General features: G+C 49.9%; 2 protein-coding genes across 2 annotated transcripts in view; one reads left to right on the top strand and one right to left on the bottom strand.

The window, feature by feature from the left end:
* The window catches only part of LOC145361129 (transitional endoplasmic reticulum ATPase-like), a 33,810-nt gene extending 25,318 nt beyond the window's left edge, over positions 1-8,492 (top strand). Inside the window, exons 16-18 of the mRNA XM_080216751.1 lie at positions 1,682-1,840; positions 5,118-5,269; positions 7,086-8,492. Of these exons, the coding sequence (XP_080072877.1) occupies positions 1,682-1,840; positions 5,118-5,269; positions 7,086-7,185 (411 nt within the window). The 3' untranslated portion in view covers positions 7,186-8,492. The remainder of the gene's footprint in view (positions 1-1,681; positions 1,841-5,117; positions 5,270-7,085) is intronic.
* A 4,539-nt stretch (positions 8,493-13,031) lies between these two features.
* LOC145360967 (prostaglandin E2 receptor EP1 subtype-like) overlaps positions 13,032-20,875 on the bottom strand; it is a 107,367-nt gene continuing 99,523 nt past the window's right edge. The window contains exons 2-3 of the mRNA XM_080216470.1: positions 16,673-17,558; positions 13,032-14,262 (exon numbers count right to left, since the gene is read on the bottom strand). Coding sequence (XP_080072596.1) covers positions 14,017-14,262; positions 16,673-17,527 — 1,101 coding nt within the window. The 5' untranslated portion in view covers positions 17,528-17,558 and the 3' untranslated portion in view covers positions 13,032-14,016. The remainder of the gene's footprint in view (positions 14,263-16,672; positions 17,559-20,875) is intronic.

Below are 20,875 nucleotides of genomic sequence, written 5' to 3'. Positions count from 1 at the left end.
GTGTGTGTGTGTGTCACAGTGTTTAGCAGGGACCCAGGTTTGACTCCTGGCTTAGGTCACTGTCTGTGCTGAATCTGCACGTTCTACCCGTGTCTGCATGGGTTTCCTCCCACAGTGTGAAAAACGTGCTGGTTAGGGCGAATTGGCCATCCTAAATTCCCCCTCAGTGTACCCGAACAGGTGCAGAGTGTGGTGACTTTTCACAGTGACTTCATTGCAGTGTTAATGTAAGCCAACTTGTGACTAATAAATAAACTTTTAAGCTTACGTACGCCAGATCTATAGGAAAAAGCTAGAGGGATCATAGCAAGCAAGCAGATATTAAAAGCACGATGGCCTGGTCTTTTTTTTAATTTGATTTGATTTATTATTGTCACGTGTATTAGTATACGGTGAAAAGTATTGTTTCTTGTGCGCTAGATAGACAAAGCATACCATTCATAGAGAAGGAAAGGAACGAGCGCATAATGAGTCATAGCTAGGGTGTAGAGAAAGATCAACTTAATGCAAGGTAGGTCCATTCAAAAGTCTGACAACAGCAGGGAAGAAGCTGTTCTTGAGTCGTTTGGTACGTGACCTCAGACTTTTGTATCTTTTTCCTGGTGGAAGAAGGTGGAAGAGAGAATGTCCGGGGTGCGTGGGGTCCTTAATTATGCTGGCTGCTTTTCCGAGGCAGCGGGAGGTGTAGACAGAGTCAATGGATGGGAGGCTGGTTTGCCTGATGGACTGGGCTACATTCACAACCTTTTGTAGTTTCTTCCCTTTGCAGATTTAATCTTTTACAGGATGTCGGTGTTAGAATTTAGACATTCTGATACTAATGGCAGCACTGCCCCCTCTGAGCTGCAGGGGGTGCTGTCGCTCTGCATTTGAGTTGATAGGTTAAACCAAAGGCTATTTAATTCCTCCCTAATTCTTTCCAATTTTCTCTCACGTTTTAGCTCTTTCAAAGTCCCACGCAATTTTTAAAAGTGATTCTTCTGTCAGCCCCAAGGTCTCTCATCTTTTTGAAGACGGCATCAATCTCTCTTCCCCCTCAGTGGAACTGATCCACGACAGATCAGCCATGATCTTATTGAATGGCGGGGCAGGCTCGAGGGGCTGGATGGCCGACTCCTGCTCCTATTTCTTATGTTCTTATCCAACCACTCTCCCCCCCACCCCCACCCCCAACTCCCTTCACCACCTTCCTCACATTCCCCCCTCTCTCTATTGTGAGAATCCAGGTTGCTGCTGTATTTACAGCACAGGAACAGGCCATTCGGCCCTACGTTCTACTACTTGTTCCCCACATGACCCTCCACCCATCCCGACTTCAGTTTTAAAGTTCATTAATTAGTGTCACTTACGTTAGCTTACGTTAACAAAGTTACTGTGAAAATCCCCCAGTCTCCACACCCCAGCGCCTGTTCGGGTACACTGAGGGAGAATTTATATTTTGTGCACCTTAATCAGGTCCCTCTCCTCTCAGACATCACTGCTCTAAGGAACACAACCCCAGCCTAACCAGCCTCTCTGTAGCTAAAGATCTGGGGGATTGAGGGTAGGGTAATAATATCTGAGAAGGTTGAACAGGAAGGCTCTGCCCCCATGCGTTTGGGAGACGCAGCGGGGAAGTTACTGCCACGAGAGGTGTGATCAGCGGCCGTGCTCACTCCCCGCTCTCTCTGTTGATCCTCAGAACGTAGACCTGGCGTACCTGGCGAAAATAACACATGGCTTCTCGGGTGCCGACCTCACCGAGATTTGCCAACGGGCGTGCAAGCTGGCCATCCGCGAGGCCATCGAGGCAGAGATTAAACGGGATCAGGAGCACCAGGTCAACCCAGATGCCGCCATGGTGAGTTGTGGGAATTAAGTTGCAACGATGGCGGGTGGCTGTGTCAGCAAAAAAAACACTGGGGAAAATTATAATCAGAGAAGGCCTCATTGAGGTGAAGGGCTGGGTATTCAGGGAAGAGACTAATCTAAACCTTGTGTCAGTTTCATAAACACTGCATTCGCGGCCTTGGCCACGGGATGAAACAAAGACAAGTTACCATGACAAATACCAAAAAAAAACAAGATATGGTGATACTAATGAAGGATTTCTATTGGATAAGAAAGGACAAAAAAGCTGTGCTATGATTGGTAGATTATGTATGCAAATAAAGGATTAGAAGTTGCTCATTTCTCAATTCCTGTAATTAATTATAACTGCTAATTATCTGGGTGAATCGGGAGAACTCCATAGTGAACTTACTGTCCTCCTTGCTAATAGAAGTTTAGAAGGTTGAGTACTCACTGTGCGCAGTCTGGTTAATCAACAGAGTGGCATCCAGACATCACATAAAGTCAGCATGCAGGTACAGCATGTAACAAAAAGGCAAATGGGTTGTTGACATTTATTGCAAAAGGTATGGAGTGTAAAAGTAGAGGAGTAGGGAAGTTATCTCCGGACAAATGTGAGGTAATGCATTTTGGAAGGTCTAATACAGATAGGAAACATATTGTAAATGGCAGAACTCTTAAGAGCCTTGATGGGCAGAGGGATCTGGGTGTACAGGTACACAGGTCACTGAAAGTGGCAATGTAGATGGAGAAGATAGTCAAGAAAGCATATGGCATGCTTACCTTCATCAACCGCGATACTGAGTTTAAAATTTGGCAAGTCATGTTGCAGCTTTATAGAACCTTAGTTAGGCTGCACTTGGAATATTCTGGTCGCCACACTACCAGAAAGATGTGGAGGCTTTGGAGAGGGTAGAGGAAAGATTTGCCAGGATGTTGCCTGGTATGGAGGGCATTAGCTATGAGGAGAGGTTGGAGAAACTCAGTTTGTTCTCACTGGAACGATGAAGGTTGAGGGGTGACCTGATAGAAGTCTACAAGATTATGAGAGGCATGGACAGAGTGGATAGTCAGAAGCTTTTTCCCCAGCGTGGAAGAGTCAGTTACTAGGGGGCACAGGTTTAAGGTGCGAGGGGTAAGATTTAAAGGAGATGTACGGGGCAAGTCTTTTACACAGAGGATGGTGGATGCCTGGAACTCGCTGCCGGGGGAGGGAGTGGAAGCGGATTCGATAGTGACTTTTAAGGGGCATCTGGACAAATACATGAAAAGGATGGGAATAGAGGGATATGGTCCCAGGAAGGGTAGGGGGTTTTAGTTCAGTTGGGTAGCATGGTCGGTGCAGGCTTGGAGGGCCGAAGGGCCTGTTCCTGTGCCGTAATTTTCTTTGTTCTTTGATCTTTTATTCTGAGTGTTGTTGTAATTGTATAGGGTGTTGGTGAGACCACAGCTGGAATATTGTGTCCAGTTTTTGTCTCCTCATTTGAGGAAGGATGTGGTGGCATTGGAGGCAGTTCATAGGGGGTTCCCCAGATTGATTCCAGGGATGAAGGGGTTGAGGAGAGATTAAACAGTTTGGGTTTGTACTCACTGGAGTTTAAAAGGATGAGAGGAGATCTGATTGAGGTATATAAAATACTAAAAGAGATTGATAAAGTAAATGTAGATCAAATGTTTCCCCTTGTGGGGCAGTCTGGAACAAGAGCTCACAGGTAGAGGGTGAGAGGCGGTAGATTTAAAACTGGGAGGAGGAGGAACTACTTCTCACAGAGGCTGGTGAATTTGTGGAACTCACCGCTCCATAGCACGGTGGTGTTTGAATCATTGAATGGGTTCAAGGAATTAGAGATATTTCTGATAAAACCAGGATAAGGCGATATGGGGAACAGGTGATGAGGATTTGAGACCAGGGAGAGATCAGCCATGATCTGACTGAATGGCAGAGCAGACTTGAAGGGCTGAATGGCCTAATTCTGCTCCTATCCCCATGAAAACTGGGGATGAGCATTTTCCATTCAATATCTGGAATCCTAAACTCAGTTGGCATTTAGCATTTACGGTGGCACAGTGGGTTAGCACTGCTGCCTCACAGCTCCAGGGACCCAGGTTCAATTCCCAAATTGGGTCACTGTCTGTGTGGAGTTTGCACATTCTCCCCGTGTCTGTGTGGGTTTCCTCTGGGTGCTCCAGTTCCATCCCACAGTCCAAAAATGAATGGATTAGTTGGATTGGCCATGCTAAATTTACCCCGAGTGTCAGGGGACTAGCTAGGGTTATGGGGATAGGGCCTGGGATGGGATTGTGGTCAGTGCAGACTCAATGGGCTGAATGGCCTCCTCCTGCACTGTAGGAATTCTATGATCTATGATTTACATTTTCATCGAGTAATATTTGTGAATTGGAACAGGTTGAGGTGAATAAAAAGCCTCAAAGGCAATGTCCTGCATTGATATAGCACCTCACTCTTAGTGGGACATCCCAATTGTAGCTTCATAGGTGCGCTATCCAATGGAATCCAACAGCAGCCGGCAGGAGATATGACTGCGTGGTGACCCAAAGCTCGGTTTAAGGGGACTGACACTTCTCCCACCCTAAGGGGGGAAGAGGTAGAGAGATATTATGGGAGGGAATTCCAGGGCTTGTGTTCTAAACAGCTGAAAGTACATTCCAGCACAGCCTCAGAGACCACACTGCCCCTGGTGTTTTCGAGCTGTAGGGTGAGGGGACAGGGTAGAGAGAAATCCTAACAAATCAGACAGAGATTATTGGTGGCAGAGTAACAAGGGTTGTGGTTCAAAATCTGTTAGAATCATAGAACCCCCTACAGTGCAGAGGGAGGCCATTTGGCCCATTGAGTCTGCACCGAACACAATCCCAACCAGATTCTATCCCTTAACCCCATGCACTGACCCTAGTTAGTCCCCCTGATGCTAAGGGCCAATTTTATCATGGCCAGTCCACCTAACTCGTACATCTTTGGACTGTGGGAGGAAACCGGAGCACCCGGAGGAAACCCACGCTGACATGGGGAGAATGTGCAGGTTCCACACAGGCGGTGACCCGAGCCGGGAATCGAACCCGGGTCCCTGGCGCTGTGAGGCAGCAGTGCTGACCACTGCGCCACCCATTGGCTTAATATTCAGTGAAAAGGCTCTTTATAAGGTTGCTGCGCCAGTCCAGCCCGAACCCTCCCACTCTGCCTCCACCGCCACTCCTGCTGCAGTCTTTCCCACTGCTGTGTTGTCATTCCCGCTTCCAGGTTCCTGTTTTCCGTTCTTTCCACACAGGAGGATGATTACGACCCTGTCCCCGAGATTCGCCGCGACCACTTTGAGGAGGCCATGAGGTTCGGGCGCCGGTCGGTCAGTGACAATGACATCAGGAAATACGAGATGTTCGCCCAGACACTTCAGCAGAGTCGCGGTTTCGGCAACTTCAGGTCTCTGTTAAATATCACCTCCTAACCCCATACATAGAGAAAGCTTTCCCGTTACAAAGCACCCTCGGGAACATTTGATTTGGTTTCTTATTGTCTCACAGAGCCATAGAGGTTTACAGCATGGAGACAGGCCCTTCGGCCCAACTTGTCCATGCCACCCCTTTTTTTAAACCCCTAAGCTAGCCCCAATTGCCTACATTTGGCCCATATCCCTCTGTACCCATTTTACCCATGTAACTGTCTAAATGCTTTTTAAAAGATAAAATTGTACCCACCTCTACTACTACCTCTGGCAGCTCGTTCCAGACACTCACCACCCTCTGAGTGAAAAAATTATTTCTCTGGACACTTTTGTATCTCTCCCCTCTCACCTTAAGCCAATGCCCTCGAGTTTTAGACTCCCCTACCTTTGGGAAAAGATATTGATTATCTCGCTGATCTGTGCCCCTCATTATTTTATAGACTTCTATAAGATCACCCCTCAGCCTCCTACACTCCAGGGGAAAAAGCCCCAGTCTATCCAGCCTCTCCTTGTAACTCAATCCATCAAGTCCTGGTAGCATCTTAGTAAATCTACAATTCTGTTAGCCCATTTCCATAACCACTGGTTTACTAAATCCTGTATTTCTTTTCAAGTCCATGTAATTGGGATATAGTGAAAAGTATTGTTTCTTGCATACCGTTCATAAAGAACATAGGGGAGAGGGAAAGGAGAGGGTGCAGAATGTAATGTTTTAGTCATAGCTAGGGTGTAGAGAAAGATCAACTTAATGCAAGGTAGGTCCATTCAAAAGTCTGACAACAGCAGGGAAGAAACTGTTCTTGAGTCGGTTGGTACGTGACCTCAGACTTTTGTATCGTTTTCCCGATGGAAGAAGGTGGAAGAGAGAATGTCCGGGGTGTTTGGGGGTCCCTGATTATGCTGGCTGCTTTGCTGAGGCAGCGGGAAGTGTAGACAGAGTCAGTGGATGGGAGGCTGGTTTGCCTGATGGATTGGGCTTCATTCACAACCCTTTGTAGTTCCTTGCAGTTTCAGCAGGAGCCCATACCAAACTGTGATCCAACCAGAAAGGATGCTTTCTGTGGTGCATCTGTAAAAGTTGGCGAGAGTCGTAGCTGACATGCCAAATTTCCTTAGTCTTCTAACAAAGTAGAGGCATTGGTGGGGCTTTCTTAACTATACGGTCAGCATGGGGAGGGGACCAGGACAGGTTGTTGGTGATCTGGACACCTAGAAACTCTTGACCATTTCCACATCATGCTCCTTGTGATGTCCCAAAGCACATTACAGCCAATTAAGTATCTTTGAAGCCTGTTGTAATATGGTGGCCAGTTTGTGCACAGCAAGCTCCCATAAACAGCAATGTAATAATGACCTGGATAATCTATGCCAGAGACCTTGAGGTATAGATATTGTCCGGAATTGTCCATGGCCGATATTTTACTACTACGCACGGGCGAGGCTAGTAACTGTCTGGTCTAAAACACAGCACCCCTGACCCTGCAGCACTCCTTCAGTAAAGCCATGCTAAATTGCCCCTTATTATCAGGGGGACTAGCTAGGGTAAGTGCATGGGGTTATGGGGCTAGGACCTGGGTGGGATTGTGGTTGGTGCAGACTCGATGGGCCGAATGGCCTCCTTCTGCACTGTAGGGGATTCTATGATTCTGTTGATTGTTTGAAATTTGGAATTCTGGCATTTATCCTAATGAGTGCAAGACGAGAAAGAGGCTTTGCCAGCATCTCTCTGTCTCTTCAACATTATCCGTAATCTATCCCGAGGTCCCACGATATCTATTCCCTCTCCTCTTCCAGGTTTCCATCAGGCAATCCCAGCGGTGCGCAGGGCAGCAGCGATGGAGGGAGTGGAGGGAACCTGTATCGCGAAGAGGGAGACGACGACCTTTACAACTGAGCAGCGAGTCCGAGGGTGAAGAGGTCACAGGTCAGCCGCTTGGGGGAAGGGCGGCCGGTAACTCAGCAGGTGGCCGAGGACAGGAACTGTGGACCTTGAACTTTGCGGTAAAGCAGTGCGTTATTGGGACTCTGACTTTCCTTCAGCTTTGCGAACTCTCCGATGAGCCCCGTGTGCCGGTGTTTTGGTTTGTAGGTGGGCACGGGATGATAGCTCGGTGCTTTGTACAGCACACAGGGCTTAAACTGGGGCGCTCCACTCACCATCGGCTCTGTGTGGGCGATAACAGAGTGCATATCTGTGTGGGCTTTATGTTAGCACGTATGTGTGTATGTGCGCGTGCGTGTGTGTGTTCACCCTTGTACATTAAGACTGCCATCCATCCAGTTAGCTGGGTTCTTTGCAATGGAACGGAACTAAGTGAGACTGGGACACCCCGAAAGGAGAGAAGAAGCTCTCTGCTCCTTTGTAGATACTTGAGTGATTTAGGGACTTGGTGTTTTCTGAAGGTTTTCCATCCTTTTCTCTCTCACCCCATCTCCTCACACATCCTGACTGTGTAACCCTTGGAAAGAGCATTTAGATGGCCACCTTTGTTCTGGTGGTCTGAAGTTTACTCATTGTGTGACTAGATGCTTCTGAGGGAATGAGGTGCTATTTTTTGGTTCTCCCAGGTGGGACGGGAGGGGGGGATTGGGGATGGGGTGGATCAAGAGAGGCCAAAAGTCACCCTAGAATGGCGGAGGATGCTCAATGACCTGCCCATTCTCCTAATCATAGAATCCCAACAGGCCATTCGGCCCATCGAGTCTACACCAACCACAATCCCAACCAGACCCTATCCCCATAACCCCACATACCTAATCTGCTAATCCCCCTGACCCTATAAGGGATTTTAGCACGGCCAATCCATCTGACCCGCACATCTTTGGACTGTTGGACTATCCTTATTACCAACAACAAAGAGAAAAATATAGCACAGGAACAGGCCCTTCGGCCCGCCAAGCCCGTGCCAATCATGATGCCCTAACTAAACTAAAATAAAAAAACCTTCTGCCTTATCGATCCATATCCCTCTACCCCCCTCCCTATTCATGTTAGAATAACTTTCTGCATCGTGATGTCTGAGGCTTTGATTTCCAGGTGTTTGCAGTTTGAGATTTCTTTGGTTTCGTTTTGGACAGTGGGATGAGGTTGTAAGCATTTATAAAGCGTATGTAATGTCTGGAAAACACATCTCGCTGAGACACGAGAGAAAAAAGCTCATCTCCTGTGACAGCAAAGGACAATAAAGCTGCTAAACTTTACTCAGTATCATCTAGCTTTGTGACTGGATTATTTGACATTCACAATGGGGACGCAGAGGGATGGCGGGTTCTTCATGTTGGTAAATATCGAGTTGTGGGAATCATTGTCACCCTCACAGTCACAGTTAAGGGTTTAGCACAGTCAGCTGGAGCGGCACGGCAGCAGTGGTTAGCACCGCTGCCTCACAGAGCCAGGGACCCGGGTTCGATTCCCGGCTTGGGTCTCTGTCTGTGCAGAGTCTGCATGTTCTCCCCGTGTCTGCGTGGGTTTTCTCCGGGTGCTCCGATTTCCTCCCACTGTCTGAAAGACGTGCTGGTTAGGGTGCATTGGCCGTGCTAAATTCTCCCTCAGTGTACCTAAGCAGGTGCCGGAGTGTGACGACTGGGGGATTTTCACAGTAACTTCATTGCCGTGTTAACGTAAGCCTAAAGAGAAAATGCTGGAAAATCTCAGCAGGTCTGGCAGCATCTGTAAGGAGAGAAAAGAGGTGATGTTTCGAGTAGAGATGACCCTTTGTCAAAGCTAAAAGGCACAAAGTGGGAGATATTTATACTGCAGGGGGAGGGAATGAAAGATGAGTCACAGCCACAAAAACAAGGAGAAAGGCTGCTAATGGCAGCACTTAGAGAGAATAGCAGGAATGAATGGCCAAATGGCAGAGAAGGTGAGATCAGAGGGTAAACTGTGACAGATGACGATGTTGAGGGGGAGAGGGCGTGGAATGTAGGCCTATTTAATAAATTTTAAGACTTGACAATGTGTACATAGTTTGAACGTAGTTTTTTTATTTACTTACGACAAAGCACACACCACGAAAATGCCACAATACAAAAATACATCGCCCAAAATTTACAACAATCCTTAAATACCAGTATATTTTAACACACATCGGATGAACTGTTTGCATTCCTGAACAACTGCGCAAAGAATAAACAGTACTGGGAACTTTAGCAAATATATAATATATATAATCTGACTGAAGTGCCATTGCAAAGTAAAGTGCCATCAGTGGAAGAGTTCAGCTTAAGACATGACCCCCTTCAGGTAATGTGTCACAGTCTTGACTGTTACTGCTTTTAGAACATTCTAGAAACTAGTCAGTGCATTTATGTTTGAGGGTATTTGGAATCTTGCGGAGGGAGTTAAACTGCCCCCCCACTACCCACCCCCACCCCCCCTCCCAAACCGCAAACCCCCCCCTCCCCCGGTAGCTGAGGAAAGGGATCACCATTTCTATAGCGCCCGTCACATCCTTGGCAATCTCCCAAAGTGCTTTGCAGCCGAGGGGGGACCTTTTGCAGTGCCGTAACCGTAAGGGCGGTGCAGCGATCTGTTTGTGCACAGCACGATCCCACAGACAGCAATGCGATAAATGCCCAGATGGCCTGCCTTTAGTGATGTTGGTTTGAGGGGTGAATGTTGGCTCGGACACTCGGGGAGGGAGGGGCGGGGGGGGAGAGTACCCCCCCACCATTTTTCAAAAGATCATCCAGGGCTTGTTTACATCCACTCCAGAGGGTTAAGTATAACTACCCTCGGATCCCAGCCCCTCCTCTCACATACACACACACACACACTCACACCACCCAGTTTTCGTCACACCTTCCCGTCCCCGTGTCTTTCCCCCACCTACCCCCCCCCCCCCCCCCAAATCTTCCCCCTCAGCAATCCTCCCCTCACCTTCCCATTCAAAGTCGGCACCTCCGGCAGTGCAGCACTCCCTCAGCGCTGCACTGCCAGTGTCAGCCCGGAGTGGGACTTGAACCCGCAACCTTTCTGACGTAGAATTGAAGTAACGTTTCTTGACAGATTTGACGACAGTTTCCCGGACAAAGCAGTTCTCTCAGACGGCACGGGAATAGGCCATTCGGCCCAGCTACCCTGTGCTGGTACTCTTACTCCAATTGTACCTCCTCCCACCCTAGTTCAGGGCACCCTATCAGTGTGCCAGGCTCGCCATATTCACAAGTTGCGTGTTAGATTTATTTCAAATTGACGCAGCCAAAATAATTACATCAATTTTAATTATTCGGATAATTCATCAGGGTCCTGCAGGGCCATGGAGATCGAGAACGGGAGTGTGACTCATTGGATTGTTCTGAGGAGAGCTAGCACACACTCAATGGGCTGAATGGCCCCCTTAAATCAACTCTGACTCCATATTCCCCTATTCCACTCTCCCGAATGAGCTTATCAACTTTCAGCACCACTTGCCCCTAATTGGCAGCAGGGCGGTGCAGTGGTTGGCACGGCTGCCTCACAGTGCCAGGGACCCAGGTTCGATTCCCGGCTTGGGTCACTATCTGTGCGGAGTCGGCACATTCTCCCCCTGTCTGCATGGGTTTCCTCCGGGTGCTCCGGTTTCCTCCAAACGTGCAGGTTAGGGTGGATTGGCCGTGCTAAAATTACCCCTTAGTGTCCAAAGATGTGCAGGTTAGCGGGATTAGTCGGGTAAATGAGTGGGGTTACAGGGTCTGGATTTGGGTAAGATGCTCTGTTGGAGAGTCAGTGCGTACTCGATGGGCTGAATGGTCTCCCGCTGCACTGTAGGGATCCTATGATTCTTGCCTCAACCGCTCTCTGTGGGAGAAAGTCCCACATTCCCAACAGGCAGGACTTTTCCCTGGATTGAGTTTATTCGTGACCATCTTTGTAGCGACATCTCTTGGTATCAGACTCACAACACCCTCCCTCACAAATGGACACACCTTTGCTCTCGCTCCCCTATTAAAGGCCATCAAATAAATATAGAATTATCGCCCCTTATTTACAGACAGAAGTGGAAATGGGTTTGATACCTTCTTGTAGAGCACATTGTTCCATTTGGGTTGACTCCTGGCTACACATTTTCGTTACTTCCCACGTAAGTAACTCAAAGGGTCACTGTTGTTATTTGAGCAGTAGGGAGGGTGCAGAGGAACAAGAGGAGACCTCTTGAGTCTATTCCAACCTTTGGATAGGTCAACGGTGACTTGCATCGTAACCCCAGGTATCCATTTCTCTTCCCTATCTCTTAAAGAATCATAGAACCCTACAGTGCAGAAAGAGGCCCTTCGGCCCATCGAGTCTGAACTGAACACAATCCCACGTCGCGGAGAAAGGTGCAGTTAGCCATGGGACCAAAAAGATAACTGGTAAAAGTCTTCCTTTTTTAAAAGTGAGAAGGTTATTATCCCTGGTGCTCTCCTGCGCAAAACCATCTCTTAATTCTAAGATTTATGTCATTGGTCCCACCCAGGCAGCAGAACCAATGGAAGGGGCTTTAGCTGATATTAAAACCTCGCTACGGCAACTTTCTACTAAACTATTTTGATTTATTATTGGGTTGCACCAATCCTCAGCAAGTGCAAGTGGACATCACCTCTTACAATAACATGGTGGGGGTTCAGGGCCAGTGTACGCTGCGGGGAGTTCAGGCTCAGTGTAGACTGCGGGGAGTTCAGGGTTAGTGTATACTGCGGGGAGTTCCCAGCACCCCAACTCTCTCAATGTTGCATCACTGGGAATTCCTGGACACTTGGAGAAGAATCCGTCCCCTGGGTGGGAACCCTAATTGAGAAAGTAACCTTTGACCTTGTGTATCTCCCAGCAGCCGTGATTACAGAGACCAGACCAGGGCAAAGCTGGGCCCGGATCTACTCACTGGTGGGATAGTTAGCACATTACAAAGAGCTGTCTGTCGGAGCTAAAAAGCAGAGGAAGAGCTTCAAGGAGAAAGACCCGTGGGGCCAAGCGAGGAATAGTGCAGACACCCGAGGTGTGGAAAGGCAAGAACTTGCCACAGCGAGAGACCGCATTCCAACTAAACTTCCAAACGATTCCACAGTGAGATGTGCCTGACCAGTGCTTCTGCTAATAACTAAACCCAGCGCGGCATCACTGCCATTGGGAGCAAAGGGATCTGTTGGGATCTGTCGATCCGGGAGAATTCTCAACCAGCCACTGTTACAACATCCCTGAAACTAATAGGAATTAGTCGACTGTGAAGATCAGCAGCACTGCATGCGGAATGCCAATGTGATTTTATTTAGCTACTTTTCCCAGTGGGTGGGGTGACCTGGTGCTGGTTTCGATGTTCTTGCAGCTTGGTGTGTGCCCTCTCCATTCCTGCTGCCTCTCCAGACGTGCTGGATGAGGCACGGTTTTTATAACTCGCTGTGCATTCACGATTCCTTCTCTTTCCCTTTTAGGTGAGATCCCCGCGGTGGGGGGGGGGATTTTCCAGCTGTGTTTGGTCCAATGCCCCACCCGAGGTTTATGTCTCATTCATTCGTGGGACACCGGCGTCGCTGGCTGGGTCAGCATTTATTGCCCATCCCTAGTTGCCCTTGGAGGGCAGTTGACAGTCAACCGCTATGGCCCTGGAGTCACACATAGGCCAGACCGGGTAAGGACGGCAGATTTCCTTCCCTAAAGGGCAATAAAAAAAAATCTGGAATTAAGAATCTACTGATGACCGTGAAACCATTGTCGGAAAAACCCAAATGGGTTTTTCCCGACAACGGTTTCACGGTCATCAGTAGATTCTTAATTCCAGATTTTTTTTTAATTGAATTCAAATTCCACCATCTGCCATGGTGGGATTCGAACCTGGGTCCCCAGAACATTTAGCTGAATTTCTGGATTAATAGTCCAGCGACAATACCATTATTCCTCCCTCAACAGACCTTTGTACGGTCTGTGTCCCGCCCACTACGATTCCCGTGGCAGACGGGACAGGAAAATTCTGTTTGGAGACAGAATGTTAGTTCTGCCGGGGCTGGTGATATCTGCCAAACCTTTCACCTCACCGGGGTGGCACAGCGGGAAGGATATTTCTAACGGGAATGACCTACAGAATCTCCTTTACCCCAAGGAGGTGACTTCCCACAAGGAAAAATAGTTCAGTCAGCCGGATAACGCAGCTGATTTGAGAGGACTCAGAAAGACCTTCAAACTCTCAACCCGTGACCTCGGGGCACACCCACACTCATTTTCCCGTCAGGGTTACGGCTGTCAGGATCAGTCGCGGGTTCTGAACCCTTCCCACCAATCACAAACACCTAGTCATCCTCCCAAAACCCAGTTGACACGAGAGGAATCTTGTCGATCCTCTAAGTGCGACTCACATTACTTAAAGCCCAAACAGATGGCTCATCCCAGTGCATGCATTATTCCACTGGCCAGGGAAATCAGTCGGCGCTGAACATGATGGTTGGATCCGGTCTCCACAATCTTGAGGTATATTAAATCAGGATTCCTCAGTCCATTTAAATCCATGGATCTGAGCTGGATCCCAATAGGTCAAAAGGATTGTTTGTTTTTCTGTTGGGAAACTGCCATCCAGTGGCTCCCGAGATCCCAGATGGATCGAATCCTTTTTTTCTGACCTTATACTCTTGGTCCGAGGCCCACCCCGCCTCTGGCCCACCCAAAGCAGCCTCCGTGTCTGTCGAGGTGTCCCTGTGGCCTACCCAGCGAGGCGGGGCCTGTCCACGTTCACACCCAAACTCTCCAAGTGACCGTTCCGCTTCCTCAGCCCACTCAGTACCTGTTGACGACACTGCGCTCGGAGCTCTGGAAGGAGCTGAATCCCCAGCGGTCAAAGTTGCTCTGGTTGAAGTCAGTCCTCTTCACCAGTAATCTGTAAACTTTCCTCATGACCGCACGCCGGAGGAGGATGTAGACCCAGGGGTCAAGGATCTGGTTCCAGGCGGCCATTCGGACACCGAGGAAACTTATCCAGCTGTAACTGGCAATGTTCTGGATTCGGTGCATACCAACAATCACCTGCGGTCAAGCAAAGTGGAGACGTTATTGGACAGAGTGGGGCACAGAGACAAGGCCATTCAGCCCATTAACTATACTAGTCACAAACCTCCACCTATCTTATAGAGAATCAACACCAAACTGTAAGCTAATTATAAAACAAGCCCAGAGATTCCTGGGCCAATGTCCCGTGTACACCGAGGCCATCTCTCTACCACAATTAACATTCCAACTGAACAAGGCAATCTTCTCCAACCCCTCAGGGTTAAGTAACACTTCCCACCACCTATCAGTGCAATCTCCTCCTGCTCCTACACCCCCCTCCCTATCTCTGTAACCTCCTCCAGCCCCCTACACCCCCGCCCTATCTCTGTAATCCCCTCCAGCCCCTACACCCCCTCCCTATCTCTGTAACTTCCTCCAGCCCCAACACCACCTCCCTATCTCTAACCTCCTGCAGCCCCTACACCTCCTCTCTATCTCTGTAACCTCCTCCAGCCCCTACACCCCCTCCCTATCTCTGTAACCTCCTCCAGCCCCTACACCCCCTCCCTATCTCTAACACCCTCCAGTCCCTACACCCCCTCCCTATCTCTAACCTCCTGCAGCCCCTACACCTCCTCTCTATCTCTGTAACCTCCTCCAGCCCCTACACCCCCCTCCCTATCTCTGTAACCTCCTCCAGCCCCTACACCCCCCTCCCTATCTCTGTAACCTCCTCCAGCCCCCTACACCCCCCTCCCTATCTCTATAACCCCCTCCAGCTGCTACAACCCTTCAGGATCTCTGCCCCACTCCAGTTCCAGCCTCCTGAACATTCCCATTTCCATCACTCCAGCATTTGTATCCTTACCTGGAGTTACCCGTTAGGTCTAGAATCCCCTCTCTAAACCTCTGCACCCCTCTCTCCCTCCCTCCCTCTCTCTCTCTCTCCATCTCCCTCCTGCCCTCTCCTTCTTTATCTCCCTCTCTCTCACTCCCACTCTCTCCAGCACAGCCGCAACCGAAATTGGGGCAGGCGAGGCTGGCATTCCCTGTTGACCGTGGGTACGATCTCACCAGCCGTGCTGGTAAAAATCAAGGCCTTCGTCACCCAAAGGAGATACTAGCAACAGGTCATCAAAGGGGGGAGTCCCGAGGAACATTGTGAAGGTGGAGTGAGAGAGAGAGGGGGAGAGAGAGAGAGGGGGAGAGGGAGGGAGTGTGAGAGGGAGGGAGGGAGGGAGGAAGGGGGAGAGAGGGGGAGGGAGGCAGAGAGAGAGAATGGGAGAGACAGAGAGAGGGAGGGGAGGGAGCGTGAGAGGGAGGGAGGAAGGGGGAGAGAAAGGGAGGTGGAAAGAGAGGGAGAAGGAGGGAGAGAGTGAGGTTGGGAGAGAGGGAGGTAGAGAGAGAGAGGGGGAGAAAGAATCAGAGAAGAGGAGAGAGAGTGAGAGAGAAAGAAAAAGAGAATGTGAGAAAGAGAAAGGAAGAGAGATGGGGAGAGAGAGAATGGGGGAGAAAGGGAGGGAGAGAGGGAGAGTGAGTGAAAGCGCGAGAGAGGGAAATGGAGGAAATTGAGAGAGAGAATGGCCAGGAGAGAGAGGGGGAAGAGAGAGATTGAGAAAGAGAGAAGGAGAAAAAAGAGAGTGGGAGTGAGAGAGAGGGAGATAAAGAAGGAGAGGGCAGGAGGGAGATGGGGAGAGAGAGAGGGAGGGAGGGAGGAAGAGAGAGCGAGGGGCGGAGAGGTCTAGAGAGGGGATTCTAGACCTAACGGATAACTCCAGGTAAGGATACAAATGCTGGAGTGATGGAAATGGGAATGTTCAGGAGGCTGGAACTGGAGTGGGGCAGAGATCCTGAAGGGTTGTAGCAGCTGGAGGGGGTTATAGAGATAGGGAGGGGGGTGTAGGGGCTGGAGGAGGTTAGAGATAGGGAGGAGGTGTAGGGACTGGAGGGTGTTAGAGATAGGGAGGGGGGTGTAGGGGCTGGAGGAGGTTACAGAGATAGGGAGGGGGGTGTAGGGGCTGGAGGAGGTTAGAGATAGGGAGGAGGTGTAGGGACTGGAGGGTGTTAGAGATAGGGAGGGGGGTGTAGGGGCTGGAGGAGGTTACAGAGATAGGGAGGGGGGTGTAGGGGCTGGAGGAGGTTACAGAGATAGGGAGGGGGGTGTAGGGGGCTGGAGGGGGTTACATAGATAGGGAGAGGATGTAGGGGGCTGGAGGGGGTTACATAGATAGGGAGGGGGGTGTAGGGGGCTGGAGGGGGTTACATAGATAGGGAGAGGGTGTGGGGGTTGGAGGAGGCCAAAGTGTCAATTTTAGTCTGATAAACCCTCTCCCCGGTGTTGGGATGTTTGCAGGCACTGTATAAATGCAAGTTGTTGTAGTAGTTGTTGAAGAAAGCCTGTGAGGTTAACCCTGGGAGTGTCCTGTCGAATGCTGCCAGTACTCACCAGCAGGGGGCTCCAGCAGACGCAGGATACCGCCATGATGCCCATGAGCTGGACAACCATCTCAATGTCGTGGGACTTGTTCCTCCGGTTACAGTTCTGCTTCTTAATCCTGGCCTGGATGAGGCTCACTCCGCTGATAGTGTTACAGATCAGGGATATTAAGAGGGACGTCACTCCGAGGAAGGAAAAGAGCAAGGCAAAGACGTCCTCCGTCCAGAGGGGGTTGGAGTCATTGCTGATAAAGCACCAGGTCTTTGGCCACTGCACGCCGTACTTGCCGAAGCCCATAAACGGCAGCGAAGCCATGAAGCCGGCCGTCAGCCAGAGAAAGACGACCACCATCTTAGTCCTGGTGGAAGTCACCACTGCTGAATGCAGGAGGGGTTTGGTGATGCCCACGCAGCGTTCAATTGCCATGATGCAGCCCAAGAAGAGCGGGCACAGGCCGAAGAACACCAAGCTGCCCCCCAGGAACTGGCAGAGCGGACCCGTGATATCAGTCTTCCCGATGTAAAGCCGGAGGACCAGCGCGCCCGGGATGATGTGCCCGGCAAAATCCGTCAGCACCAGGCTGCTGGCAAAGAGGAGGAAGGTGGCCTTGGACCTCCGTCGGAAGCGGGCGTACGACTTGACCAGGATGACCAGAGCGACGATGTTCGACAGGGCGCCCAGGGTCATGGAGAAGCTGGGGATGGCGATGGACTTGGCCAGAGGAGCGCTGCAGTTCGGGCACTGCACGGTGCTGCGGTTGGCCTGGGAACAGCTGCTGTTGGCGAGCGTGTCGCTGATGGCGTTAGCCACGTCCGGGTACTGAAGCGTCATATTGCCATCGTGACACATCCTGCACCTCACCATGTCCACCACCCACGCAGGTCCATCGAGGTCCCTACAGAGACAGAGAAATGAATGATGTTAGATCAATAAAAAAAAACTACCACAGGTCCACCGTAGATCAGTACAGGCCCTTCGGCCCCTCGATGTTGTGCCGAACTATGTCCGAACCCAAGATCGAGCTATCCCACTCCCTATCATTCTGCTGTGCTCCATGTGCCTATCCAATAACCGCTTGAAAGTTCCTAAAGTGTCCGACTCCACTATCACAGCAGGCAGTGCATTCCACACCCCAACCACTCTCTGAGTGAAGAATCTACCTCGGACATCCCTCCTATATCTCCCACCATCAACCTTATAGTTAGGTCCCCTCGTAACAGCTACATCCACCCCAGGAAATAGTCTCTATCGATCCCCCTCATCATCTTATTAACCTCTATTAAGTCACCTCTCATCCTCCTCCACTCCAATGAGAAAAGCCCAGCTCCCTCAACCTTTCCTCATAAGACCTACTCTCCAAACCAGGCAGCATCCTGGTAAATCTCCTCTGCACTCTCTCCAATGCTTCCACATCCTTCTTATAGTGAGGTGACCAGAACTGTACACAATATTCCAAATGTGGTCTCACCAAGGTCCTGTATAGTTGCAGCATAACCCCACAGTTCTTAACTCAAACCCCCTGTTAATAAACGTTTACACACTATAAGCCTTCTTCACAGCTCTATCCACTTGAGTGGCAACCTTCAGAGATCTGTGGATATGAATCCCAAGATCTCTCTGTTCCTCCACATTCCTCAGCAGAACCCTGCCATTGACTCTGTAATTTGCATTCAGATTTGTCCGATCAAAATGAATCACCTCACACTTATCAGGGTTAAACTCCATCTGCCACTTTTCTGCATCCTATCAATGTCTCTTTGCAGCCCACAAGAGCCCTCCAGCTCATCCACTACTCCACCAATCTTGGTGTCATCAGCAAATTTACTAACCCACCCTTCAGCCCCCTCTTCCAAGTCATTGATAAAAATCACAAATAGCAGAGGACCCAGCGCTGATCCCTGTGGTAAACCGCTGGTAACTGGTCTCCAATCTGAAAATTTTCCCTCTACCACCATCCTCTGTCTTCTATGAGACGGCCAGTTATTTATCCAATCGGCCAAATTTCCCTCTATCCCACACCTCCTTACTTTCTTCATGAACCAACTACGGGGAACCTTATCAAACACCTTACTAAAATCCATGTATACAACATCAACTGCGCTACTTTCATCTACACACTTAGTTACCTCCTCAAAGAATTCAATCAAATTTGTGAGGCAAGACTTACCCTTCACAAATCCGTGCTGACTATTCCGGATTAAACTGCATCTTTCTAAATGGTCATAAATCCTATCTCTCAGGACCCTTTCCATTAACTTACTGACCACTGAAATAAGACTAACCGGCCTATACTTACCAGGGTCATTCCAATTTCCTTTCTTGAAAAGAGGAACAACATTTGTCCCTCTCCAGTCCTCTGGCACTATCCCTGTGGGCAGTGAGGACCCAAAGATCAAAGCTAAAGGCTCCGCAATCTCATCCCTTGCCTCCCAAAGAATCCTAGGATGTATCCCATCTGGCCCAGGGAACTTATCCACCTTCAGTTTTTTTTCAAAATTGCTAATACATCTTCCCTCAGAACATCTACCTCCTCCATCCTATCAGCCTCTATCTCACTCTCATCCTCAAAAACCATGGCCACTCTCCTTAGTGAACACTGAAGTTTTCATTCAACACCTCTCCTATCTTAGTATAGCTAGGGTAAATGCATGGGGTTATGGGGATAGGGCCTGGGTGGGATTGTGGCCAGTGCAGACTCGATGGGCCGAATGGCCTCCTTCTGCACTGTTAGGGATTCTCCAAAGGGATATTGGGGGGTGGGGGGGGCGGGGAGGCAATTTCTGGTCTCGTTTGAGCAAGGCTGTACGACCCCCGCCCCCACCCCCCGAAGCCCACTATGTTCAGGTCTTGCTGCTGATCTAAGCCTGACATTGCTGAGGCCATGCTGCACTGTCAGGGGTGCCGAGTGCCAGTTTCCTGTTTTTTTTTCCTCAGTTTCCCACGCAAAGGTCCGTGAAACTCGGAGGGGATTTTCCGGTCTGGGGGGGGGGGGCCAGCGTGGCTGGAAAATCCTGCCCTCCCCGTGTATTTTTTTGGCTCTGACGCACCCCACCCCTCCACCACTGGCAGAGAGTAAAAGAGCCACCACCACCCGCCACCCCCCCCACCCCCCCAGCCACAAAGTGGCAACTACATAAAGGAGGAGGGGGGAGGAGGGGGGAGCTGAAAGTCACTGGTGAACCAGGTGGCTTTTGATAACAATCCTGTAGTTTCATGGTGACTGTTACTGAGAGTCTAAGACTCGGACGGTGATGGCTAACACGAGGGGACACAGCTTTAAATTGAGGGGTGGTAATTATAGGACGGATGTCAGAGGTAGGTTCTTTACTCAGAGGGTAGTAAGGGCGTGGAATGCCCTGCCTGCAGCAGTTGTGGACTCGCCAACTTTAAAGGCGTTCAAATGGTCAGTGGATAGACATACGGATAACACTGGAATAGTTTAGGTTAGAGGGTCATTAGATTGGTTCCACTGGTCGGCACAACACTGAGGGCTGAATGGCCTGTACTGCGCTAGAATGTTCGATGTTCTAAGATTAGCTTTTTATACTCCACAAATATTTAATTGAACTTAAATTCCCCAACTCTCCTCATGTGGGTTTCCTCTGGGTGCTCTGGTTTCCTGCCACAGTTCAAAGATGTGCAGGTTAGGGGGATTAGCAGGGTCAATATGTGGGTTTACAGGATACAGCCTGGCCGGGACACCCTGCCGGAGGGGCGGTGCAGGCTCGATGGGCTGAACGGCCTCCCTCCCACCCGGCAGGGATTGTGTGAAGACGTGGTGTTAAGTGAACTGGGGTCGCCGACTCAGCTTTCTGGTGTACTGGACTAACAACGGAACCGCTGTGTTATTGTTCCCCAACTGCACCAGCTACATTTGAGTGAGCCTGGGTCTCAGCATGCCAGGGTTAGAGACAGGAAACTGTACATGACCCCAAGTCCTGCAGTGTGTGCGTGCCTGCGTGTGTGTGTGTGTGTGTGTGTGTGTGTGGGGAGTTGGGGGGGTGGGGAGTGGGGGGGGGTGACCCTTTCACCTGACCGTTCCATCCTGGAACACAGCCACCCTGTGGCCTTTTTCCATCTGGCCTCCACCAGCCCAATACCATCGGGGAACTCAGCTTTTCCGGTATTCAACCAGCCAGATGGGTTCCTGGAAGAGGAGTCTCTGTTCTGTTCTGACCTTCAATCAGTTTAGGTGACTGGACAGCCCTTAAA

This window comes from Carcharhinus amblyrhynchos, chromosome 33, assembly GCF_965287045.1.
Source record: "Carcharhinus amblyrhynchos chromosome 33, sCarAmb.v2.hapA, whole genome shotgun sequence".
NCBI classification, from domain to species: Eukaryota; Metazoa; Chordata; class Chondrichthyes; order Carcharhiniformes; family Carcharhinidae; genus Carcharhinus; species Carcharhinus amblyrhynchos.
The sequence above is the reverse complement of the archived record's forward strand: the minus strand, read 5'-3'. Positions and strand labels throughout refer to the sequence as shown.